The following is a 26,687-nucleotide window of genomic DNA, read 5'->3' on the forward strand; positions in this document are numbered from 1 at the left end:
GGGATCGGGGACAACAGGGCGGCTCCTGCTTTGCTGCCGTGGATTTTGGGAAGATTCCCTGCACCAAACCCCCCAAAACAAAGAGGCCAGACACAGGTTTGTTCCACTACTGTCTCTGTACTTTATTCTCCTGCTGTCTACAGCCTTTACAGCCACACAGGACAGACACAGGTCGCACTGAGGAATGCTCAGGTTCCTCCCTCGCGCCCCTTTCCCCAGGAATGGCTTTTTGCTTTTTTTTTTTTTAATAGTTTTTTATTTTTTAAAATTCATATTTAGGAAACTCCCACCCCACCACCCCCACCCCGCACCTCCCCACCCAAAAAAAAACCCCCAAAACAAAAACAAACCACCTTGAGAACCGAAACTAAAAAGAAAAGGCATTACTAGAAAGGTTGAGCCAGGCCTGGCCCTGGCCGTGCTCCGGAGCCCTTCCCAGAGCTCCTCCTCTGCTCCGACACCTGGGATTTGCTTTGTTTCGCTTTTCTTTCGCTTTATTTTTTTATTTCTTAAGTTTTTTTTTATCTGCACACTGGGGCAGAGGCGGCCCCGGGGTGGCCCGAGCCCAGCACTGAAGGCACATTCATGTCTGATACCCTGTACGAGCGTGTGGTGCTGCGGGGAGCAGGAGGGACACGGGAGGGAGGCAGGATTGGGAAAACTGGGGGGTGGGAAAGGGAAAAAAAAAGAAAAAAAGGGGAAAAAAAGGAGAAAAAATAATAAAGAAAAAATCGGGGCAGAAAATGGGAAAAAAAGGAAAAAATGGGAAAAAATGAAGGAGAAATGGAAAAAAAGGAGAAAAGGGGGAAAACGAAAAACAAAGAAGAAAAAAGGAAAAAAAGAAAAAAGGGGAAGAAAGGGAAAAATGGAAAAATAAAAAAGAAAAAATGAAAAAAGGAAAAATAAAAAAAATTGGAAAAAATCGGAAAAAATGAAAAAATTTTAAAAAAAGGAAAAAAAGACAAAATTAAAGAAATTGAAAAAGAAAAAAGGAAAAATAAAAAGGAAAAATGGAGGAGAAAGGAGGAGGAAGAGGAAGGAAGAGGAAAGGAGGAAAAAGGACAGGAGGAAAAAAGGAGGAAGGAGAAATACTATTTTCTTCTTTAGTCTTCTTGGAAGCAAAATGGAAAGAAAAATCTGAAAAAAATGAAATAATAAAATAAAATAAAAAACCACAACAAACAAGAATTCAAACCAAATACTGCTGAAGGCTTCTCCTGCTCTCCCTCCCAGGAGCAGCTCTCCCAGTGCCCCCGGACGCTGTGAGGAGCAAAATGAAATGAAAAATCGAATCTCCAAACCCTGCACCTCCTCCGAGCTCTTCCTTGGCTTATTGCTGACTCCAGGCTGAGGGAGAATTCCTCAAAAGGTTGTTTTTTTTTTTTTTAAATTATTTTGTTTGTTCCCCCCCCCCCTTTTCCTCTGAGGGGGGGAAGATTTCTGATCCTTCATGTGAAAGGGAAGCAGCAAGCAGCCAATCCCGTGCGGAGTCGCCCATCGGACTCGTCACTACTCTCTACTGGGAAAAAGGAAAAAAACATGAAAATACTTGTTATTCCTGGGTTCCCCCTTGGGCTCGGAAAGGCCAAGAATAGGAGAGGAAAAAAAAAAAAAAAAAGGAAAAAAAAAAAAAAAAAAAGGAAAATATTGGGGAATGTTTGACACCATTTTATTCATCTTCAACTGCAGTGGAAAAATAGAACCTTTTACAAGTGCCGCCTCGTGTCAGCTCAACTCAGTATATATATATTTTATATAAATTTCTTTTTTTTTCCTTTTTTTTTTTATTTTGTGTGTGTGTTTTTTTGTTTTTTTGAAGTGCAGCGAGAGACCAAAAAACCACATTAAACCTGATCAAATAAAGAGCACAAAAAGGCCAAGCAGTTTCCAAATGGCGTTTTATCCCATTTTTTTCCTGTGTTTTTTTGTGGTTTATTTTCTATAACTCCCTGTGTGTGTTTCGCCCGTTGAGTTTCTCCTCGGTTCGCAATCCCAAATATCACCTGAAGTTTTTATCTCTGCGTGGTTTTGTTTTTTTAAGTTATTTCTTTTTGTTTATTTTTTTTTTGAACTCTTTGGCACAATTTCGGTGTGAGTGTTCTGGGCTGCTACAGTACAAGTCAGGAGAGATCTTTCCCTTTTCACAGCCAATTCGGAGCACTTAAATCTGGAATTTTTTGTAATTTTTAGGTCGTGTGTTTGGTTTTTTTTTTTGAACCCTTGAAGCCTGAAATCTCGATTGAACCATTTTCTCCTATTCCCTCTAACACAAGAGTTGTGTTTTTATCCCCCCCCCCCCATTTCTACATTCACAGTTGAACAATATTTAAGGAAGGAAAGGCGCTTTGCTGAGCAGGACAAGCGTCACCCGCCGGGAGCTCTGAACATTCGTCAGTGTTTCCCTAAAATAAAAAGCCCTAAAGAGCGACTTTCCTTTTATTTTTATTTTTTTTTTTTTAACCTTTTTAAATTTTTTTAAATTTTTTTTTTAAACTTTTTTTTTTTAATCCTCTTTTCACCTGTGTGTTGTTTATTTTTTGTACATCTCTTACGCTGCATCAGTAGGACTGAATTGGTTAGTTCATGAAATGCAACAGCCAACCCTTTTTTTTTTTTTTCTCCTAACGTTTCGTGGGGATTTCTTTCTTTCTTTCTTTTTTTTTTTTTTTTTTTTTTTGGTGGGGTTGGTTTTTTTCTTTTGTGTGTGGTTTTTGGGAAAAGATAAACTGCAATGACTCGAAGTTGAGAATGTGGATACCGCCTCACTCACACACACTCACTCCCGGACTGAAAATCCTTCACCCCCTCCCCTCCTCATCCCGTGCTGGAGAATCCCAAGCTCCACCTCTCTCCAGCAGCCAAGACCTCGCAGAGCGCCACAGCTGATCCCAGTTTGCCCTCTCTCCTCTCCTCTCCTCTCCCAACTGGCCGTTCCCCACGGAGAAGCCAGTCCTGGGCTGTTGGGAGGAGGAGCCTCCCTCGTGTTGCTTGCACAGAATTCCCTCCTGGTTCCCTCTTCCCGGTGCCGGGCTCGGCGCTGCTCCCGTGGCTGCGGCGGGATTTTCAAATGTGGTGTGTTGGTTCTGTTTGCTTTTTTCTCGTTTGTTTTCAAGCCTCACTCACACTCATCCTCTCATTCCCAAACATTCAGCATCCGTGCACACTCCTCACTTCCGGGTTTTGTGGTTTTTGTTTGTTTTTTTTTTTTCAAAAGATTGGAGATTTTCCAAGTGGGGGTCTCAGGTGTCATCCCAATGGTAACAGATCTGGAAGCAGGGAAAAATAAAAAAAAGGGGTCTGTCACTGTCTGGGGGATGTGGGTTGGAGGGCTCGATCCTGGAGGGCTTTTCCAACCTTAACAATTCCATGATTCTACGGAAAAATAACCCCCAAGGCCCCAAAATCCAACGTTCATGAGGAAAAAAAACTGACCTTGCAGAACCCACGAGAGAAGGAACAGGGATGTTAAAGGAATTTAAAGTTGGATGATGATAATTCTCCTTCACACTTTTCCCCACAGCCTGCTCCCTTCAAAAGGTGTTTCAGTGGAATGGTGGAATATCTGAAGTTGGAGTGGAGCCCTGAGGATCAGATTCCAACTCCCTGCTCCTCAGGGCTGCTCCTCAAACTGAACTGTGGCACTGGGAGCAGCTCCCAGACGCTCCCTGAACCCCCAGGCTTCAGTTCCAGCAGGTCTGGAGGGCTCAGGACGGTCCCCGAGGAGCACAAGTGACACATTTCAGGAAGGAGAGGGAATTTTTCCATGGGCAGACAGCGACAGGACAAAGGGGAACGGTTTTAAACTGCCAGAGGGCAAGGAGTGATGGGATATTGGGAAGGAATCGTTCCCTGGAAGTGTCCAAGGCCGGGTTGGAGCAACCTGGGACAGTGGAAAGCGTCCCTGGGGGTGGAAGTGGATGAGCTTTAAGGTCCCTTCCGACCCAAAGCATTCCATGATTCCATGTCTCACCCCCTCATCCCTCCAGCCTGGTGCAAGCTCACCACGTCCCTCCCCCTGGATTTGTCCCCACAAACCAACCCCCAAACCGGGCTTGTTCAGAGCAAAACCAAACGAGGAGCAACCTCCTGGGGAATGGAGGAAGTGGGAGGGAGCCCTTACCAAGCTTGATTCTTCAGTTTTCTCAGCTCTTTAGTCGCCCAGGTAGCGAGAGTTTTTGTTTTGTTCGTCTTGGATCTCCTCCCTTCCGTTAGCAGTTCATGGATCATGGGTCTGGCTTCTACTAATTTCAGAACATCTTTCCCAAATGCTGTACACAAATCCCTGGAAAGAGGGAGAGAGAGAGAGGCTCTGAGCACCACAAACAGCTGTGCCAGCACAGAGAGTTATGACTCACAGATCCTTTTGGAAAACGCTGCAGATGGTCACTGATGCCAGGGCTGCGACTAAAAGGGACGTTCAACCTCCTGGCCGAGGGCTGATCTGCCCTAAATTCAGCAGGAAGGACTAAAACACCCTGAAAAAATTCTAAATCTGGAATTCCTGCAGCAACCTTCACTTCCACCTCCTGGTTTCCACCTGTGCAACCCCTTCCCACCCTGAGTTAAAACACCCAGCACTGCTGTAAACCCCCATTTAACTGATGTTAAATACTTGAGACAGGCAGAAGAGGCAGATTCCAGGGTTTCTGGGTGTGTCCCTGCTGGAATTGGGGTGGGGAGGCCTTACCCTATGAGCCCAGCAGCACAGGCCACCACTCCATCCGTGTGATCCTCGTCCCCAGCGATGTGGTCGATGTAGGACAGGATAAATTCTACTCTGGGCTGCACCAGCATCACATCAGCTGCAAGGGAAAGGCTCTGTCTGAGCAGGGGGGCACAGGGACAGAGGGACAGGACTTCTAGGGACTCCAGCAGTCCCAAAACAGGCAGAATCTGACCCAAAAGAGCTTCTCTGGCAGGGAGGGGAAATGCTGCCAGAGGCACCACAGTGAAAGGCTCTGAACACATTCCCTGCCCGTGGCAGCAGAGTGTTCACTCCCACAGGGGAGGGAATGAACAGGGATCTTCCCATGGATGTGATAACCATGGAGAAAAGGTGCTCAGGGAGGACCTGACTCCTCCCTGGAAGGAGGCTGGAGCCAGGTCGGGCTCTGCTCCCAGGACAAGGGACAGGACAAGAGGAAACGGCCTCAAGTTGCAGCAGGGGAGGTTCAGATGGGACATTTGGGAAAAACCTCTTCATGGGAAGGGTTGTAAAGCACTGGCACAGGACAGTGGTGGAGTCACATCCCTGGAGCATTCAAAGCAGGTGTGGATGTGGCCCCTGGGGACACGGGTTGGAGGTGACACAGCCGTGCTGGGCTGGCAGCTGGACTCCATCTTCAGGATCTTTTCCAAGCTTTTAATTCCTGTGATCCCAGCAGAGCTGACCCCACCCAGCTGAGGGTACTCACGATGCACGTTCTCCTGGTCTCCCTTCAGTCCCTGGATGATCCCAGTGTAGGCTTCCAGGCAGCCCTCCCTCAGCTCGTTCAGGTAATCCACCATGTCATAGTCGGACTGCAAAGGGCCACAGGAACGGGAATGAGACCCTGGGAATGCCCTGGGGACATGCACAGCCCCTGGCTGGGCTGGGCACACCTCACCTTGTCCACCTGTGCCTGGGATGCCTGCTGGAGGGTGTTCAGCACCACGTCCAGGTACTTCTTGAACTCCCCTCCGATGGCCAGGGCGATGTCCCCAAACACCGAGAGGATCTGGGGCTTCACAGACCTATGGACATTTTCATTCTGGAAGAGATTCCAGCAGGGCCACGCTCAGTTCTCGCTCCCTCTGGGAGGGGGATGGAGCCCACAAGTGCAGATATTTACTCCAAATGCAAATCCTTGCCCCCAATAAGTTTGGATCCCGTTCAAATAGTAAGCAAGATAGTTGTCAAACACGAGATGATCCGAGCATTCCCAACACTTGTGCTTCTTCTCCCACCTCCCACCTCCCTCTGAGTGTGCAGCCAACTGTTACTAATGAGGAGGGAAACACTCACCCCCAAGTTCTCCAGGAGCAGCTGCATAACCTCGTCGCAGAAAGGCAGGATGTTGGACTGCAGGGCTCTGCACAAGTCCCCGACCAGGCCCACTGCAGACAGACAGACCTGCAAATAGCACAGCAACACCCCCACCGTGAGTCAGAGCTCCAGCCTCCCGCATCCAGCCCCTTCCAGCGCTCTGGAGTGGCGAGAGGTTAATTAAACCTCGGGGAATAACGACCCTGAGAGCAGCTGAGGGGCCCCTGAACGCTCCCTGCTCCCTTAACCGTGGATATTCCAGAGCTGAGATCCAGGGAGTGACAGGGGTTTGGTCTGAACAAACCCAACCCCATTGTGTCTCAGCACCCACCCCATGGAGGGCACCAGGACTCGACATTCCAATGGGAAATCACACCCAGGCCAACAAATGCGCAGTGCCAAGGCCCTGGAGGCTTCTGCTGCATTAAGTCCAGATTTATGCACAGAACTGGACTGGTTTGGGCTGGAAGGACCTTAAAGATCATCACATTCCAACCCCTGCCATGGGCAGGGACACCTCCCACCATCCCAGGTTGCTCCAGCCTGGCCTTGGACACTTCCAGGGAAGGGGCAGCCAGAGGTTCTGTGGGCAGAGGGAGCAAGTTCTTGGATCTCTACCTGGTACTCGGCATAGTTCTTCAGGCCAATGCCAAGGAAGGGTTTGAAGGCATCCATGTACTTCAGGAACTCTCCACCTAAGACTGTGCATGGAAAACGTTCCAGTTAGAAAGAAAATCCCCACTGGTGACTGGAACCCTGTTTTGCTGGGGTTCAACAAGTCAGAAGCCCAGCACTGCATCCCACCCAAAGCCAGTGGAAATCAATTCTGCCCTGGGCAACACACAGGGAATGAGATTCCCAAGAGCCAAAATTCCCTGCAGATTTTTGGAGATAAGCCACCCCCTCCTGAGCTCAGGAAGGATGTGGAGACCTTCAGAGGGAGAGGTTGGAGGGGCCAAGGCAAGGAGGTGGCACCCAATATTTTCAGCAGCACCTCAACTTCCACATTCCTTCGTCAGCTCCTGGAGCTCCAGGTGATGCCACAGCCACCACCTTTCTACACCTGCACCAGGAGGCTCGAGCTGCCTGGAATCCCAGAACCCCAATGGAATTTCCCTTCACCCTTTCCAAGGCTGATTTTTGCCACCCTGATTTACAAGAGCTGTAAATCCACTGCCAGAACAGCCCTGAGTCACCAGGGAGGGTGAATCACTCAGGTAACGTTCCATCTGCCCTGGAGCTGCTCCAAGGGAACAGGTTCCCTTGGGATGGGAACTGGACAGAGCAGCACTAATTTGGGGGGAGCTTTTCTGGCAAAATTTGCTCTGTGGCAACTTTATAAAAAGTGAAACCAAACCATTCCTGCAGGGACCAGACTGGAACAACCAGCCAGGCTCAGAGGTGGTGAGATCATGGAACACAGGATGGCTTGGAAGGGACCTTCAGGATCATCCAGTTCTACTCTCAGAGACACATTCCACTATCCCAGGCTGCTCCAAGTCCCTTGGACACTGCCAGGGACAGGGCAGCCACAGCTTCTCTGTCCCAAGGTGGTCACACGACACCACTAATGCCATTTTTGCCTCACACAAACCAAAAGAGTGGGATCCAAACCCACCCTGTCCCAGCCCCTGCCTCCTCCCAGGCCAGTGCTGACCTTCCACCAGGGTGCTGACGGCCATCAGGGCGTCCTCCTGCACTCCCCCCGAGCCCGCCGTGCTCTGGAACATCCTCAGCAGCGAGGCCATGACCACGTCCGAGATCTGCAGGGCATCCTGGTGCTGCACCTTCCTCAGCACGTTCTGCGGGCACAGGGACACACACACCACTGCTGCCAGCCCTCTCAGCCTGCAGGGAGCTTTTCCAGCATCCCCCCTCCACCCCTTTCCCAGACAGGGAGCTGCTGTTTGAACTCCCCACCGCTGCCAAAAATCCGCTTGATCGCCGCAAAGTCCCTTTTTCATCTCGCTCCATTCAGTTTTGCAGCCTCAGAACAAGCTGAATTTACCTTTCCTGCTGCATAGGCTGTTCTCCCAGCTTTGCATCTGTAAGCTGGAATTAAATGTGACCAGCCCAAATCTGATCCTATCAAAAAAAAACCAAGCAGGGTCCCTTTTTCTGCCCACAGCAACATGAGGGCCCAACAGTTTCGCTTCCAAAGCACAGAATGAAAGCTTTAGAAACGCTGGTTGCTGAAATAGAACACTTTTTATGGGAAGAGAAGGACCAATTCTTTATAATAATTATTATTTGAAGGCTGATTCTTCACTCCAAAGAGAGGGACTTGGGCTGTTTAAATGATTAAGTCTTGATTTACAGAATCACGGGGTGGTTTGGGTTGGAAGGGACCGTGGAGATCATCAAATTCCAGCCTTCCACTAGCCCAGGTGGCTCCAAGCCCTGCCCAACCTGGCCTTGGACACCTCCAGGGATGGGATTTGCTCGTTCCTTTTAACTATTAACAAATGCATTTATAGCAGAATAAAACTCTGTACCAAAACAGGGCACGTGACCATTCAACAGTGGAAAAAGCCCCTCTGCTGAGTTTTACTCAGTGGTATTTCAGTATCTGCTGCAACTGAGGAAATGCTTCAGGTTCAGATTTGGGGATAATGAAGGAACACACGTTTATCAATTAAAACTGGCAGTTTAATTCCACTTCTCTTCCACTCCCCAGGGGCAAACCAAGCTGTGCTGGGAGAGATCAGCGAGTACCACAAGGAGATTCCAGACACTGAGTCTCCCCATTAAAGCCCAGCTTAAGGACAGATTATTCCCACCTAACCATTCCTTTTAAAATTACCCTAAAATCTGGGGAGTGAAAAGCAACCATAAGGCTTTTGAGTGAGCAAATGAATGGTTCCTCACATCAGCCTGGAGACAAACACCACAGACTCCAACAGGGTGCTCTGATCAATCTCCTGAGCTGATTTTGGGGAAAAAAAAAAAAAATAGGTGTTTTCAGCAGGATTTGTAGGAGTAACCAAGGAACTGCACTGCACTGCTGCTCCCAGTCACACTGCTCATTTACCAGATGTTTCATTTCAAGGCCTCTCAGTGCCTTTTAATTAGAGCCATTTGAAAGAAGAACACCAACCACAGGAGGCAGATGAAGGAATTCAAGCCATGCTGGAGGTTTTTTTTTTGGCCTGTGCCAAGCAAAAAGGGGTTGTTCAGGCTGTAGCCAACACAGGAGCCAAGCTGACAGCACACACAATCCTTTATCCCACCTTTACCAGGCTGCCCACAGTGTTCCTGACTCAAATTGCCCTAAATTCTGTCACTAGAGTGCGACTCAAGGCTTCTGATCCTTGTCTCACCTCCCACGTGTCAGCTGGGACACAAATCCACTTTCCTCATTCAGATCTGATCAACAGGCCCCGAGCCTGGATCCTCAGGGGCACAGAAACGTCCCTAAAGCCACCCCATTCCCATAAAAACCCCCCAAACCCGCGGGGCTCTCACCTGGAGGGTCGCGCAGAGAAGGGACTGGAGGTCGTTGAATTGGATCCTGTCCGAGGTGCTCTGGATGTGGGACTGGAACACAGGAGAAGAGAGGCTGCACTGGCTTCTGACAACACCAGCAGGTCCAGATTGTGTTTAAATATTTGGGTTGGTGTTTTTTTTTTTTTTTTTTTCTTTTTTTTTTCAGATTTAAGACAGGAGAGACTGTGCAGGAGCTTAAGATAGAATCCCAGGATCTCAAATCCCATCCAGCCCCACCTTCCACCAGCCCCGTCCAACCTGGCCTTGGACACTCCCAGGGATGGGGCAGCAGCTCTGTAAGGGGGGAGTTTCAGTTGGGATTCACCCACCTCCATCTGCAGCACTTGCTGGAGCCGCTCCATGATGACCAGGGTCGTTTTTTGGACAGCAGGGTAACAGTCCTTGGCACTGTTCTTCACTATTTCCATCAGGGATTCATAGGCAGAACTCCTCAAGTTATTCTGGTGTCCATCAGGTCTGGAACAGAAGGGATAATTTGCAGCTCCCAGTGCTCAGCCTTGCTTAGAAACAGGCTTTTTTTTTTCTTTAATTTTAGTAAACCAGTAACAGCTACACTTCAGTGCTGTGACAAGCAGCACTTGCATCCCTGCACTCCGAGCCTTGAAAGCAAAGGAAATTTATGAAGCCACTTTTAGCACAGTTTGGTGTGGTTTCCCCCCCCACCCCATTCTCTATTAATGATTTTCAGTCGCTGGGAAGGAGGAGAGGGAGAGGAAAAGCCTCAAAGGCCCCAGAGAGGGGGCAGGGGGGGAAAGGGATGGAGTGGAACAGGCAGGGAAATGGGCAATAAACAGGGATTTCTGCTTGTGCCCTGCTGAAATGCCTTGGTTATTCAGTGGCACCTGCAGCCAACCTGGCTGGGTCTGAAAGTGTCACTTAAAACTCAGATTCAAAGGAAAACAGGAGGTTCAAAGAAAAACAGAGAGATTCAAGGTAAAACAGAGGAGAGGTTCAAAGCAAAACAGGAGAGATTCAAAGTAAAATGGGAGAGACTCAAGGTAAAATAAGAGCCTCAAGATAAAAAAAGAGAGATTTCGAGTAAACCCAGAAGAGATTAGAAGTCAAACAGGGGAGATCTGAAGTAACACAGGGAAGGGACCCTCTTGGGGGAACCCCCCAGACTTCCCAAGAGCAGATAGGGGCAAAATGCTGCAAAATGATCCAGTGGGAAGAGCTGCTTTTCCTGGGATTGCATTCTCTGCTCCCTGGGATGCCAAAGTGCCCAGCTCTGATCAGGCACAGAGCCTGGAAGAGCAGGAGCCTGCAGGAGGAAACAAATCACATAGGCCCCTTGGCAGAGGTGCCCAGTACCTGTCTGCAGTCTCCAGGAGCTTCTGCACTATCAGCTCAAAGGAGGAGGACAAGCAGTAGGTTGCTGGTTCTTCCTGATCATCAGCCACATCTGCAGCTTCATAGGCAGCTTCAGCAAGGCTGGAGAAGGCCTGGAACACACCAAAAATGTGGATTTTATTTCCCCTGGGTTTGGCCTCGCTGGTCCAGGAGCACACATTCCATCAGTTCCCATTGCAAGAATAAAAAAATAAACCCAAAACTCCAAAAAAACCCCACCAGGATTAACAACTGCAGAGCAACTGTGCTGAGGCAGGTGGGTGAGAGGAGCTGAAAGCTTCCTGATTTTCATTTTAATTTAGAAAACACATCACAATCATCACCCAGAGCAGACAAAAAGCCACAGCTCCGTGGGACTCGTGCCAGGAGCCACAGAAAGCCTTTAAACCTCTGGCAGAGGGAAAGAACAGCTCCTGTCACTTCTAAAGCTTGTTTTGACATGCAAATCCTCCTCTCCACTCAGTTCTACTCCAGCAGCAACCTCGGAGGGCAGGGAGGGACATGGAGCAGCAGAGGCACCTCTGGGAGTGGGTCCTGCTCCCCAGATTAGTTCTGGAATCACCACAGATCCAAGTGGTGGTGATGGGGAACGAGGTTTTGCACCTTTTCCTTAAACTGGCTCCCCCCCAAAAAAACCCCTAAATCCCTTTTCCCAACAGCCCTTACGTTACCAGGGAGTTTCCACTGAAGGCACTTCCACACTCAGTGAATATTATAGTTTTTCACCTTAAAATCCATTTGTTCCTTAATTTTTTCCCCACAGCCACAGAAGACCTGAGATAATTTGAGTGTCAACCACGGTGTGTGTTGGGTGAGCAAGTCATGAATCAGCCTGAAATCCTTTTAAAGTGTGTGTGGAAAAATGTGGGGAAAATAAGATGGGAAAATATAGAGAAATATGAAAAGAAATGGGGGAAGAAATAAAAAGGGAGAAGTAAAAGGGGGGGGAGAAATGAATGAGGGGAAAAAAATGAATGGGGGGAGAAATAAGAGGGGGGGAAGAAATTAAAAAAAAATACAGGGAAAATGAAGAGAAATATGGGGGAAATACATAAAAATATAAGGAAAACATAAGTGTGTGTATTCCTCTCTGTATCTCTTGATTTGTATCCACATAAATTGCAATAATTCCCTGACAGGAGTGGGGGATCAGGTGGGGGTCGGACTCTTCTCCCAGTAACAAGCAACAGGACAAGAGGAAATCTCCTGTTCCTGCAGGGGAGGCTCAGGTTGGCCATCAGGGAAAATTCCTTCATGGACTGAGGCCCCAGAACAACCCTGGAAGTGCCCAAACCCCACGGGAGGACACGGGGGAGCAGCCGGACCCCACCCCCTGCACTCCCTGCCATCCCAATCCCTTGGGAGCAGCATTCCCAGGCTGGGCTGGGTTCCCTGGAGCTCCCAGGGGGTTCCTCACCCAGCAGACGTTGGTGGCCACCCTGGGCTCTGCGCTCAGCCCCTCCATGAGGCACTGCAGCAGCGGGGCCAGGTAGATGTCGTTGATGGCGGCCTCGGGCAGCATCTCACAGATCCGCCCCACCGTCCAGGCCGTCGTGTCCCTCACCACCACACTGGGGTCCTTCATCAGCTCTATCAACGTGGGCATGGCCTGCAAAACACCAGCCAGGAGCAGCCAGGTCAGGGGGGGTGCAAAATGCAGGGGTTCAGCAGTGTCTGAACCGCTCGAGCCAACCCAGCTGCCTCCCCCACCCCCTGTCATCTGTGACAGCTCAGAGCTCAGCTCTGCTCTCTCAGGAGGCAGGGTCAGAGATGCCCTTCGGGAGCAAATCCCCCTCTCCACTCAGCTCCACTCTCAGCTCCCTCTGCAGGCAGGGAGGGACGTGGAGCAGCAGAGATGCCTCTGGGGGTGGATCTGCATCAGGATAAAGCTCTGCTGCTGCCCAGTTAGCTCTGGAATCACTGCAGAGCCAGGTGTAGGGGATGGGGCACAAGGTGTCCCATCTCCTCCTTGAGCCTCCCAAAAAAAGGCTGAATCCCAACATTCCTTTTCCAAACACTTGTTCCATTTTGCTTTCCATCCCACCTGTAGCAGGGACAGTTTTTCCACAGTGTTTACAAACTGAAGGCAGCTCCTACACCCGACGTTAAATCAACCCATGGACTTCTGGCTCCACAAACCTCCAAACCCAGGTGATATCCCTCTGGTTTTCCTCAAATTAAGACCACGTGCCGACCAGAATTCCTCCTCCAACCAACCCAGGGGTTTTTAAGCCCTCCAGAGCCCCCCAGTTCTCACCTGTATTACTAAAGGTTTGAGTTGGTTGGGCTCCGGCCCTTCCAGGATGCATCCGAAGGCCATCACGGCCGCGTCCCGGTACCTCCAGTCGGGATTCTTGATGTGCTCCTTGATGAAGGGCAGCACGTGGGGGACGATGTCGTCCTCACAGCAGGTGGCCAGCAGCATCAGGCACACCCCAGCTGCCTTGCAGGGGTTCCAGTCGTCGTCATCGTCGTTCTCGTCCTGGAACGGCGCCGGGAACGTCCCTCAGCACCCGCGGGGTTCACCCGGGGTTAGGGTCGGATTTCCATCAACCCCAGTCCCCCAGAGGAGTCACTCACACCCCCTGCACCTCCCCAGCCTGGAGCAAAGCTCTGCTGGCACACCTGGAGCGGCCTCACCCACTTCCACAACTCCCTCCCTCTCACCCGGGCGGAGATTTTACCCCTTGGATCTGAATCATCCATCCCGGAGTGATCCCTAGGGATTTCTGGCCCTGCAAGCCTCCAAAGGCAGGTGATGTCCTTCTAATTCTCCTTAAATTAAAGCATGTTCAGAGTAGAATTCCTGCTCCAAATAACCCAGGTATTTCTGGCACTACAAACATGCAAAAACGGGTGATATCCTTCTGGTTTTCCCTGAATTAAGAGGATGTGCAAACCAGAATTCCTGCTCCAATTAACCCTTAGATTTTTAGCCCTACAAGTTTCCAAAAACAGGTGACATCCTTCTGATTTTCCCTGAATTTAGAGGATGTTCAAAGCAGAATTCCTGCTCCAAATAATCCAGGTATTTTGGGCTCTACAAACCTCCAAAAATGGGTGATATCCTTCTGGCTTTCCCTGAATGTGCAAAGCAGAATTCCTGCTCCAGTTAAAACAGCTCCTTCCCTCACTCAGCCCAGGTTCTTAAACCCTTTAAAGCTCAGCCTGGGATTCTCTCACCTGTTTTGTTTAACAAGCACTTGAGAACCTCCTGCAATTTAACTCCAAGATAAAAAAACAAGCAGGGAAACAATTCCCTGGATCCACTCGGAGCACTTTTCCCAGCCAAATGAACTCTGTCCCGTACAGCTTAATTAACAGTTTTATTTTTTCTAATTAGACCTGCTGCAGCAATTCCATTAGTTTTGATTAGCCTGGGAAGCACAGCCCCAAAACAAGTCCCTGGGAAGTGTTTAATGGGCACTAAATAAACATGGGCCTCGCATTTCAGGCTCAAAATTCCAGGAACTGGATCTCAGAATGTGTAACAGTGGCTTCAATCTCACAAATATTTCCTTAGGAATACAGGGAATTAGCAGAGCTCTTCAGAAATCATAAATGCAGGGAGGGGGGTGAAGAGAATTGAGCAGGGGGGAGGAAAAGCTGCTGGAGGCAGTTCCACAGTCTCAGCCCCAAAACTGATGCATCATTTGCTCAGAGTGGTGCATGAAAACTCATCACAGACCGAGGCACTGCCACCACCTGGAGCACCTCTGGGAGCCAGAACCCCTTCCCAGGGCAGGCAGGAGCACCCTGATCCCACCAGGATTCCCAACTCACCTGCTTGGTCAAGGTCTGTGTCAGAATTGGGACCAAATACTGCAGGGCCCCCTTGGCATAGAACTTGCTGGTGTGCTCTGGAGGCCTCCCTTGTTCTGCTGCCTGGAAAAAAATGGGGTAAAAAAGGGGGTTTTCAGTGGCTAAAGAGGCTGAATTCATTATAAACTCCCTTTAAAAGTTGTTATGTAATATATATTATATATATAAAAAATATATACATAAAATATATATCACAATGTATCATAATCTATGACAGTAATAGAACATTATACCTCCTATTAGACATAATATACATTATATTATATATATTGTACATTATATAATGATTACATTATATTATACATCGTGTTACTACATATCATACTGAAATAGATACTGTACATTATACCACAAATACTAATATATCCATAACATTAATAGTTTAATATAGAAAATATAATTATTATTAGACAATAGAAATTATTAATAAACAATAGAAATTATTATTATTATATTATTATTATTAACCCCAAATTCCCTTTCCATGCTTTCCTCCCACACAAATCCAAAGCCAGGAAGCTCAAGGACACCCTGCACCCAGTTAAACACTCAAACACCCAGGCTGAATTTCCCATTCCATGCACAACCCACAATTACCCCTATTTTCAGTTCCCAGGTCTAATTAAGGAGGTGCCCCCGAGGTGGAGGAGCAAAAGGTGCTCAGCAAAGCACCCAACCCCACGTGCTGCTGCCTGTCCTTTTCTCCTTGCCTCTTTTTCTTTTTTTTGGGGGGTGGGCATTCAACATAAATATATATTTAGCTGTTTTTAAAGATGGAAATGATTCATCTCCAGCCCTTCAAAGTTTTTCAGCTGTTACTGATCTCTGCAGCTCATTTATGCAAACAGCATCTGCATGCAGAACAACACCCCAAACCCAGCCCCGGCCCTTCCAAGGGATAATTACTTTTATTCCACCCGTAGTTTTATATTTAACTGACAAATAACGGATTATGTGGAACATGATCAACCCTTCTGCGGGCTGGGGCAGGACTGAGCCCCTCAGGTCTGCGACAGACCCCAAAATTTAAGGGTACAGAGTCCCCCAAAACAGTAGGTAATTGAAGAATCGCTCTGGATTCCTTGGGATTTATAAATGCAACGACTCCAAACACTCCTGAAGAGCACCAGCTCCGTGATCTGAGAATTCCCTGGCCTGGAGTACATGCTTAGTGCACATCTAGGTTAACCCTGGAGCTGGAATGCTAACAAGGGATCAGGTACCTGCCTGGCAGAGCCCCAGCCCTTGAGTGGCACAGCCAGACCTGTCACAGAACCTCCATCCCAATTCCCTGGGAGGGATTTTCCTGTCCTGAACAGGCAGCTCAGCCTAAGCTGGCCTAGGAAGGGAAAGGGGCAGAGCTGAGCTCCACTTAAAAAAACCCCCAATCCCTCCCTGTGAGGGTGGGCAGGCCCTGGCACAGGTTGCCCAGAGAATTTTTGGATCCCTGGAAGTGTCCAAGGCCAGGCTGGACGGGGTTTGGAGCAGCCTGGACCAGTGGAAGGTGTTCCTGCCCACGGCAGGGCATGAAACTGGAATTTTAAGGTCCTTCCAACCCAAACCATTCCGTGACTGTGTGATTAGGTTTTCAAGGTAGGTTTTCAAGGGGAAAAGGAGCAAAATGCTGCTGTTCCCTGAGCTGTTTCAGCAGCAGCCCCAGCCTGGGAGGCTCGGGGTGTTCCCACTGGATCCAAGCATCATTCCCAGCGCTCCCACCTCCGAGGCCTCGATGGCCAAATCCATCTCCTCGTCACACACGTTGGACCAGAACTCGATTCCCTGCAGAGCCACCTCATCTATGTCACTCTTCATTGCTTCAATAGTTATCTTGGAAACAGGAAAAAACCAAACAAACAAACAAAAAAAGGGACACTTTAACAAGTTGTTTCTCCTGGAATCCACGTCCCTGTCGGCAGGAGATCCCAGCCTGGCTGAAATCGGATGCCACATTGGAGTTATTGTTCTTGGAACTTCCAAATAGGATTATTTTATCAGCTCTGAGCCCCCTGGGAGGGCTGAGGAGCACGGACAGAATCAGCATTGTCCCAGCTTTTGGAGCCCTGGGTCTGAGAGTCCTGCTGCTGGTCAGGGGGATTTTATGGGGAGAGGGATTCCCAGCATCCAGGCACAGGAAAATCAGGGATACAAGGAAAGTTTTGTAAAAGATTAGGATAAAGGAGGAGAGGAAGATCAGAGAAATAAATGTGAGAAATATAAATACAAGTAAAAGAACACCATAGAAATAGGTATGGGAAATATAAATATGAGTAAAGGAAGATCAGAAGTAACTGTGAGGGAGACGGATATGAGAATTAGAACCACAAGTAAATGTGAGAAATATAAATTACAAACACGTGAAAACCAAATACAAATATATGAGAAATACAGATACAAATAAATATGAGAAATAGAAATAGGAGAAACAAAAATACAAATAAATAGGAGAGACAAAAACACAACTATGAGAAACCTGAATACTCACAGCAAACAGAGCAGGCCCCATGTAAGTCTCCATATACTGATAATAAAGGGACATTATCTTCACCAGATTCTGTAAGGCAGCCACTCGTACCTTTGGGGTAAAAAAAAAGGGGTTATTTAACACAATTGTGGTTATTTTAGGAGGGTTTGGGTGTCAGAGGTTCCCCCCAGCTGCCCCAAGAAGGTGCAGGGGCAAAGCAAGCCCTGAATTCACTCACCCTTGTATCTGGACACTGTGTTGCTTCACAGACTACTTGCATAATAAAGTGCCTTTCAGACTGGAGGAAAGAAAGCAAAAAGAACATTAGGAGTGTCTTACAAAAGCACTGGAGGCTTCCTGGGGAGGCTGGGTTTGAGGCTGGGCTGGCCCAGTCCCTCCTGCAGCACTTCTGAAGATGCAGGGACAGCACAGGGCACTCACTGCACTATTTTAAACCATTTCTTCCCCCGAGGGGGAATCCCAACCTTTCCTCCTCAAGGGTTCAACAGGCTGCCTTAAAATAAAAAGCAAAACAAAGACTCAGCTTTTCAGGGAAAGAAGCAAAAAAAAAAACCCACCAAAATAAACCCTGCTGTTCCCTATTTCAGCAGTTTCTTCCAGAAAACTCCAGTCAGGACATCAATTTCTGTGGGGGGGGGCAGCACCTGGATTCCCACTTTTTGGCAGGAAGGAACAGATTTATTTATTATTATTATTATTTGACAGGTTATTTAACAGGGCTGAGCCCACAGAAAGGGAGCCTGAGTGGATCCTGCACCTCCCATCCCCAGTTCTGGAAGGTTCAGCTGATCCCCATCAACACCCCCCCAACCCCGAGGATTTTAGGGAGAGTTTCCATTAAAAGCCCCTCTAAGCTGGAGGTTGAACATTAATCCCACCTTCCCCCTGCTGTCCCTGGCAGAGAACTAAGGGATAAGACTTGAGCTGAGGAGGAAAAGGCAAAATCAATAGGTTTGGCTCTTCTGCAGAGAGGCTCATCCCGAGGCCTTTTCCTCCCCCAGCCATTTCCAGAGGCCAAGTGAAACCTGGATTGGAGCCACAGCACTTGAATGGAAGTGCTGATCCAAGCTGGTCCTGCCTCAGGAAGCAGAGCACCCAACAGGCTGCAGCTCTAAGGTCAGTTCAACCTCACCCCCACCACCACACCTCCCAAAAAACCCCCCAAAGCTTCCTTGGCACTGAATTCCACGGGATTTTGGGACTGGGGGGGTTTCCGAGGTGAATCCAAGTCTCAGTCTGCACAGGATTATCCATCAAAACTCAGCGTGGTGCACGACTCCTCCTCACAGACCGTGGATCCGAGCCCCGGGATTTTTCCAGGGCTGGATTTCCCTGCTCACCTCTTTGTCAAAGTTTGCTTTGGTGAATTCCAAAGAGTTCAGGAGTGCGTTGGTAGCCGCCAGCTTCACGTTGTTGCTGGGCTCTTCCTTCCTCATTCCCTGGATGATGGCTGTCAGGATCTCGTTGGATTTGTCCTGGAGCTGCTCTGGATCCTGCAGGAAGTTTCCAGGCAGTTCTTTACCACCCAAACAGCTTTTTTTTTTTCCAATATATTAAGTGCCCTCTGAGCTCAGTGCTGGTATCTACAAGGTTTAGGACATTTTGCTCGCTGGGAAATCCAAGGAATTGCTGCCCCAGAACACCTTTGCAGCTTTTGGGATGGGAAGGAGGCTGAGCTGAGCACAAAACCTCCACGAATTCAAGTCATAAACACCAAATAAATCCCACTGTATCAAACACAAGCCAACAAGCTCCAGGACTTGACTTCACTCACCCAAAATGTTAAAAACCAACTGATTTCCAACTAATTTATGGACTGGGCAGAGCTCTACTTCTACTGGTAAATTTGCCAATATTTTTTAAGATGTAACAGCAAAAAATGCACTGCCTGGAGCAGCAGCAAGGGCAGGGAACTGTTAAATCACTGTTAAACACTCAAGGCTTAAAGAATAAAGCTGTGAATACACACCAAAGATTCATTTTTCTCCATGGCAAAATCAAGTCTGAAGGACCCACAAGGAGCTGGATGAATTGCTACATCAGAATTTATTTATCCAGCTGAAAAATCTAAGATTCCCAAACTACCGTCACAAAACTATAAAACTTTAAAGGGGGGATCTTGTAAAATAAATTGGAGGTGGAAAATACCCAACCAGCAAGGCAGGGCACCCAAAAACCCGGAGGTTGGTGATCCATTCCACCCAGAAATCCCAAGGAACAGGCCCTCCAGAGTTGCAGGGACTCATCACAACCAGATTTCCTCTCTCATTTCACTTCTCTCCCCAGTGAAACCAACCCCTCGAAGCCAAACAAAAGCCCCAAAGCAACATTTCCCTTCCTGCCCCACTCCAGAGAGACTCCAGCAGGGACACACGTTCTCCAGGACATTCAGTGGCACCAAAAGAGCAGCTGCAAATCCCATTTTCCAGCCGAGTTTTCCCACCAGGTTCTGCAAACCCTGGAGAAACCCTCCGGAGGTTTCGCAGGAGGTGCCTCCAAGAGCTCAACATTCCTGCCCCTGTCCCAAAAATTCCTGAATCAACAGCAAAGGGGCTCCCCCACCAACACGAAGGGTCAGGTTCTGCCAAACCAGAAAGGCACCAAACACCGATCCCTGTTTTTTATCCCTGTTTTACCCAACATTTGGATGCTGAGCCGGAGTTCTCCCCCAGCCTCGTGTGACCGCAGGGACATGGGGACTTTAAACCTTCCCTTCAGGAAACACGGCCTGGATTCGGGCTGGGAAAGCAGGTCAGGCCTTCCAGGCACCAGCCCTGGGTTCACTCCCACAGTTCTGGCAGCAGGATTAGGAACAAGCAGCACAGGGAAGCACCAACCACAGCTCCTGGCTATGGAGTTGTGGGGTGTTTAAGGCTGGGAAAGCCCTCCAGGACTGTCATGTCAGAGAATCATGGAGCACCCTGAGCTGGAAGGGATCCATGAGGACCATCCAGCCCAACCCCTGGCCTCAGCACAGGACATCCCAAAATCCCACCCTGCCCCTCAGAGTATTGTCCAAACGTTCCCTGAGCTCTGGCAGCCTTGGGGCTGTGACCAAACCCCGGGGAGTTCCAGTGTCCAACCACCCTCTGGGGAAAGAACCCTTCTCAAAATCCATCCCTGACACAGCTTCGATCCCAACCACAGGAGGGAGAGAGAAGAGGTTCTGGGGAGACCCTGGGAGCAAAACCCTCCCCCCCAGCAGCAGAAATGCACTCACGATGTCCTGGCAGATGTACCCGATGGCCTCCAGCGTGGACTCCTTCATGTGCTCCGTGCTGTGCTGGTTGGTGACGTTGGCCACCAGCTGGGGGATGAGCTCTGGCCACTGGTTCATGGGGATCTCTGCGCAGGCGATCCCAGCCACGCACTGGGAGGCGGAGCTGGGCCGGTAGGTCTCTGTTCCCAGGGTCTGCAGCACCTGGAGCGGGGCAGGGAAAGGGTTCAGGGTCCCGAATTCCTGCTCCCTGCTGCAAGCAGCGAGCACGGGGAAGGGAGGCTGGAGATGAACACACAGTGAGGCTGAGATTCCAACGCATCCTTTAGCTCTGGGAACGGTCCCTGTGCCACAGCACAGCAAGGGCTCCAAAGTCCCTCCCCACCCAGACAGAGAAATCACTACAGAGCAAAAATTACTGTCATCACCACCACATTATTATTTAAAAATCACTACAAAGCAAAATTATTATTATTAGTTAAAATTTATAACGGGAAATTGTTGTTGTTGTTGTTATTATTACTAAAATTATTACAGAGCAAATTCACAAAACATAAATTGGGGGTTAAATCCCTGCCCAAACACCAATTGTTTTTATGCCAAAATAATCTACAGAATCATCCAGATGAGTGATTTTCTTTCATGTTGCAATCAGTTAGAGTGATTTTTTTGGGTATTCTTCAACAATTCTCTCTTTAAAAAAACAAGGGGATCACACTGCTCACATCCAAGCATCATTTTCCTCCCATCAGCCAAAACAACCACTGAGCCACCACTTCTGCCACTGCAAGACCTGAGCTTCAACCCCCAAAGAGCTCAGGGGGTCCTCAGGCAAACCCCCCAAATTTAAGCATCTAATTTTCTATCTGGGACTTACAATTTTTTACCATATTCTGCTCCTAAAACTCTTTTTAACTTTTTAGGCCTCTGTGGTCAGGCACAGATTGTGCTTCCAAGATGGTGATGGGGATTGTAAAACACCTCAGGAAGCTGTTCCTTGGAAGAGGAGGAAAAACATTCCCTAAGGAGGTTTTCTTCTGCAGTGGGGAAGGAGCCATGGAATCATGGAATGGTTTGGATGGGAGATCTCAAAATTCACCCACTCCCACCCCCTGCCACAGGCAGGGACACCTTCCACCAGCCCAGGTTGCTCCAAACCCTGTCCAACCTGGTCTTGGACACTTCCAGGGATCCAGGGGCAGCTTCTCTGGCCAACCTGTGCCATTGTTTCAGCATTCTCATTGGAAAAACTCCTTCCTTCCATCTCATCCAAATCAATTCTGCACTTTAAAGCCATCACCCCTTTTCCTCTCAGAATCCCAGAATCTCCTGGGCTGGGAGAGCCCCCCCAAGGATCACCCACCCAACCCCTGGCCCTGCCCAGGACACCCCAAAATCCCGCCCTGCCCCTGAGAGCGCTGTCCAAACACTCCCTGAGCTCTGGCAGCCCTGGGGCCGTGGCTCCCCCGGGGAATTCCAGTGCCCAACCACCCTCTGGAGGAAGAGCCTTGTCCTGATTTCACCCCAATTCCTGCACGGAATAAACACCCTTCCAGGAGCAGCACCCGAGCCAGCGCAGACCGGGAGCGTCCGACGGGAGCCTTTGCAGGTGGAAAAACGATGGAAAAACGATGGAAAAGTCACTGCACAGGGAGAGAACCCCCCAGAGCCCCGGCACTCACGTAGTTCTTGACCTCCCTGCGGGCGTTGGCGTCGATGGCGAGCCATCTCTGCTGGTACTGGGCCTTGATGTCGGGATCCTTGGACGTCAGGGAGTTCTTGATCTGCAGCCCCGCGGCCACTCGAGCCACTTGGCTGTTGCCAGGGTTTGCCAGCACTCTGGACAGTTCCACCAGGAAGGTCGGCTGGGGACACAGAGCAGGGTCAGCCCCCGAGCCCCCACGCCCGGGGAGAACCCAGCCGGCCCGGGGAGCCCCCGGGAACACCATCCAGGAGCCGCCAGAGCTCCGGCCCCGGCTCTATCCCGGGATTAGGGGCCTTAAGCTCCTCACCAGGACCTCTGGGAAGCGCCTCTGCTGGTTGGGATTTTTTATAGCTGTCACCTTCCCTGCTCCTGCCTGCCCTCAGTGTCCCTTTAAATAAACCCCTCCCCAGGCCAGGGCACGCATTTTTCCGGGTGGGAACCGAGCCTGGCAGGGAGGGATTCTCTGCTCCTCGAGGCAAACACCCCAAAGGGGACTGTGAAGGGACCAGCTGCTGCTTTTGAGGTGTTACAAAGGGATCTGGGGGGTTCCAAACTCCCTTCCCTGCACAAGTCTTGGACTCCACGTTCTCCACGACCCAACCCCAGCTCTCAAAACAAAATTCATTTCAGTTGTTCCATCCAGAGCTCCTCAACCTTCAAACTGCAGGGTTTGGGGACAAAAAAAAAACACGTGGGAAGACTTAAAAGGGCACAGCCCAAAATGACGAGCAGCGCCCCCCCCAAAGGAATAAAAACCCCTGACACTGATGCCTCAATTTTTAAACCCTGGATCTGCCAGCCTCACATTTCAGAGGTTTCTGCTGCATAAAACAGAGCTGAAGTTTCAGGTTGGGTTTTTTTTTTTATTTTCCTGGCCCTCAGAAGCTTTTTCTGCCTGCTCAGAAAACCTTTCTAGGAAACGGCAGCTGCACCACTTTCAAAACCATTTTATGCCAGGCAGAGATGTGGTCTTACTGAAAACACTTAACTTACAGTTACATTAAACCCATTCCTATCATCACTTAAGACATCATTTAAAAAAAAAAAGCAACTGGATCCTTCATGTTTTATACACTGGTTTTATCACAGGGGAGGAACCAGCCAAAAAAAAAAAAATCACATTCACAGGAGAAAATAAAAGTGTTGCTGCCACCTCTGAGAAGAAAACGACCAAAATCCAAAAAGTGAAGAAGCACCCTCAGGTTTCTCACTCACAAATTAGCAGAGGAAAAAAATGGTCTCACATTAAAACCTCCCAGACCTGAGAGTAAAGGGAAATGCAGATGGGCAGGGCCTGAGCTCCCACCTGCAGAGGGGTCAGTGAATGGCTCAGAAAAGGGGCTCAGTCAGCTGGGGGAGGAAGAGGAGGAGGAAGAGCAAGAGGTTCCATCACTCCCTTCCCTCTCCTGGGGCCATCCAGGCTCTTACCACCCACCCACTGACCACATCCTGTGGTGGGAACAGCCCTGAACTCCATATCCTCATCCTCCAGCTTCATCCTCATCCTTCATCCTCTCCCTTCTCCTGCTTCATCCTCATCCTCCTGCTTCACTCTCTCCCTTCTCCCACCCCATCCTTCTCCAGGATGGAGCTCCCAGTTGCCCTCACAACCCTTCTGGAGCTCCTCAGCCCCTTCCCTCTCCCAGCCTGGACCATTCCATGTCCTCATCCCACACAGGTTTTTGGTCCCAGCACGAGCTCTGCCTCCTCTGCTCTCACGGGGCAGAGAACACAAGTGAAACCTTGGAGAGCCCTCGTCTCCCTCAGCTCTGTCAAACACCCAAAAACCAGGATCACGACCCCAAATCCTTCATGTCACACGGCCCAGGAGTTCCAGGTTAATCCTGAAGTCTCACAAACAGCAGCTCAGAGGATTTTGACCCAAAGCTGATGTTTGGCACAATCCTGATTGCGAGGGGACCCTTCCCAGTTTACACCAGTGGAGAGCAGGGCATGGAAGTGGCTGTAGGATGAGAGGTGGTGGTTTTGGGGTGATGAGAACGGGCGTGCCACAAGCACAGAATGGAGACACCGACACCCAGGACCCCCAGAGCTGCAGCCCCACACCTTGACCCCCCTCAACCACCATCAGCTCACCCTCCCTGCCCCACACAGGGATCAGACCTTGGGCTTTGGGCTTCCTTTTTATTCACTTTTGATACATTTTTTTCCCTTTTCTCTCTGCTTTAGGGTCACTGGGGGAGCCCCAGGTGCTGTCCTTGACCACCCTGACCCTCTCCCCAGAACCCCACTGTTCCAGCACCTCCGTTGGGAGGGTTCTGGGGTGATGAGGGGGTTCCACAGGCGGGGACTAGGACTGGGTGGGGGTCCTGGAGGGCACTGGGACCTGGCTCTGGGACCAGGCAGGGGTCCCAAAGGGTGGGTACTGGGGCTGGGGTCCAGGACTGGGTGGGGATCCCAAAGGGTGGGCGGGCACTGGGACCGGGCAGGGGTCCACACGGGCAGGCACTGGGACCTGGCTCTAGAGCTGGGCAGGTGTCCTGGTGGGTGGGAGGTGTCCTGGGCAGGCGCTCTGGGGTCTCTGTGAGCTCCGTGACCCGGCCCCAGGCCCGGGCAGGGCTCTCGGTGTGCTCTGCCCCCCACCCCGCTGCCCGGCCGGGGTAACGCGGCGGTGCCGCTGCCCCCTCCCCGCGCCCTGCCGGGGTGTGCACGAGGCCCCGGTGCCCGCAGGGGTGTCCGAGCGGTGCCCATGGGGCCGTGCCGGTGCCCCCCGGGCCGTGCCGGCCCCGCTCCCCTCAGGGGCCCCGCCCGCTCCCGCCATGGCCGCGCAGCCCGCACATGGCCCGCGGCCGCTCCCCGCGCCCGGCCCCGCCCCCCGCGCCCGGAGCGCCCGCTGATTGGCCCGCGGGGCCCCGTCCGGCGCGCTGATTGGCCCGGGCGGCGGCGCCGGGCGCGGGCAGGGGCGGCCATGGCGGCCGGGCCGGGCCGGGCCGGGCGGGGCGCGGGGGCCGCTCCGCGGGCGCCCCCCGAGCGCTCACCAGGTTCTCGATGGCCGCCTGCTCCAGGAACTTCTGCGCCGCCTCGAGCTCCGAGCAGTCTGCGAGGGACAGGGGGGGCGGATGGGGGGGCGGGGGAGAACCGGCGTCAGGCGCGGCCCGAGCGCCCCGCGCGGCCCCTCAGGCGCCCGCGCCGCCAACACCGGAGAGCTCCCGCCCGCCCCGGGCCACCCACGCCCTTCCCCCGGCGCGCTGCGGGCGCCCTCCCCCGGTGCGCGGCCCCGCCGGGCCCTGCCCGCCCTCGGCCCCGCGGCCCCCGAGCCCTCACCCGGCGACACCGTCTTCTCCAGGATGGTGATGAGCTCCATGGCGGCGGCGTGGCGGCTCCGGCGCCGGGCGGGAGGAGCGGGAGGAGAGAGCGAGCGAGAGAGAAGGGGAAGGGAGGGAGGGGATGGGGAGGGGGTGGGGGGAGAGCGGGGCGGGCCGGAGGGAGGGGAAAGGGCGGAAAGAGCCGGGGCCTTGCCGGGAGGCCGGGGGGGGGAGGCGTGCGGCTCTTCCCGGGTGCGGCGGCGGAATTGAAACCAAAGCGTAGGGAAGGAGGGAGAAGGGAGAAAAAAAAAAAAAAAAAAAAAAAAAAGGAGAGGTAAAGAGGTGCCGCGCGGGGCGGAGGCGGCGGCGGCGCGCGCGCGCACCGGGGCGGGCGGAGGGATACGCCAGGCGGCCCCGCGCGCGCGCCCCGCGCCCGCCGCGCTGATTGGACACCGCCACGGGTAATTTCCCCCCCCCGCGCTCGCGCGCCGCGCCCCCATTGGCCGGGGCGGGCGGCGCGAGCCCATTGGAGAACGGCGGAGGGGGAGGGGGAGAGGAAGGAGGAGGGGCGGGGTTCCGGCGGCGCGCGCGGGGAGGAGCGAGGCCGGGAAGGGACCATTGAGTGGGGAGCGGGGGTGTTGGGTGGGGGGAGGTGGGAGCGGCCACGTGAGGTCCGCGGCGGGGGGGGAGCAGGGGGGGCTCCACCGGGACCCCCGGAACGGGAACACCGGGATCGCTGGAAGCGGCGCCACCGCCATCAGCGGGACTGGGATGGCTGGGACCGGGGTCACCGGCACTGGCGTTGCTGGCGGCGGCTCCGCCCGCAGCATCCCCGGGAAGCAGCGGCAGCTCCGGGCACCGGAACCGGCCCGGGAGGAGCCACGTGCTCGGGAAGCGGAGCCGGCGGCGCTGCCCGAGCTGAACGGGAGCCAGGGTGGGTTTGGGTGTCCCGCAGCCCCCGGTGCCGGGAACCGGGCGGAGCCCCGAGGGCTCCAGGGTCGGGATGGAACCGCTCCCCCGCCCCGCACCGGCGACCCTCGGGGGTCTCCCCTCGGGGGTCCCTCTGCATCCCGGGGTGTCCCCAAAAGGCGGTCACACGGGGCACATCAGGGCGGGAAGGGCCGGAGCCACATCCGTGGGATGCGGGAGGCGAGAAAGGGATGCCTGGGAGAAGAAGGGCGGGACGAAGGTGGAGGTGAATAATTAACGGCGCGTAACGGCGGGTTCGCAATTAGTGACACAGCCGGGCGCTTTGCGGCATTCCGTGGACAGGGAGACAAGCGACAATTAGCTGGGACGAGGCACCTCCCGGG

The 26,687-nt window shown here is 51.7% G+C and overlaps 1 protein-coding gene across 2 annotated transcripts; it reads right to left on the reverse strand.

The window, feature by feature from the left end:
- Positions 1–1,645: 1,645 nt before the first annotated feature.
- On the reverse strand, positions 1,646–25,510 carry KPNB1 (karyopherin subunit beta 1). 2 transcript variants are annotated; one of them, XM_050330759.1, is made up of 22 exons: positions 25,394–25,510; positions 25,108–25,166; positions 22,086–22,268; positions 20,407–20,607; positions 18,527–18,679; positions 17,404–17,463; positions 17,187–17,276; positions 16,421–16,531; positions 14,666–14,767; positions 13,140–13,364; positions 12,300–12,491; positions 10,844–10,974; positions 9,841–9,988; positions 9,491–9,562; positions 7,683–7,827; positions 6,644–6,726; positions 6,005–6,112; positions 5,607–5,750; positions 5,415–5,520; positions 4,688–4,802; positions 4,121–4,282; positions 1,646–3,266 (listed from the first exon to the last, which is right to left on the reverse strand). In XM_050330759.1, coding segments are annotated over exons 1-22 (2,631 nt in total). In that variant the 5' UTR covers positions 25,434–25,510; the 3' UTR covers positions 1,646–3,265. The 2 variants fall into 2 exon arrangements, with proteins under 2 accessions (XP_050186716.1, XP_050186715.1); XM_050330758.1 differs by lacking the exon at positions 1,646–3,266 and having other exon boundaries at positions 4,117–4,282.
- Positions 25,511–26,687: the final 1,177 nt, after the last annotated feature.

Source organism: Myiozetetes cayanensis, unplaced genomic scaffold (genome assembly GCF_022539395.1).
Source record: "Myiozetetes cayanensis isolate MyiCay16 unplaced genomic scaffold, myiCay2020 scf44, whole genome shotgun sequence".
Classification (NCBI taxonomy): Eukaryota; Metazoa; Chordata; class Aves; order Passeriformes; family Tyrannidae; genus Myiozetetes; species Myiozetetes cayanensis.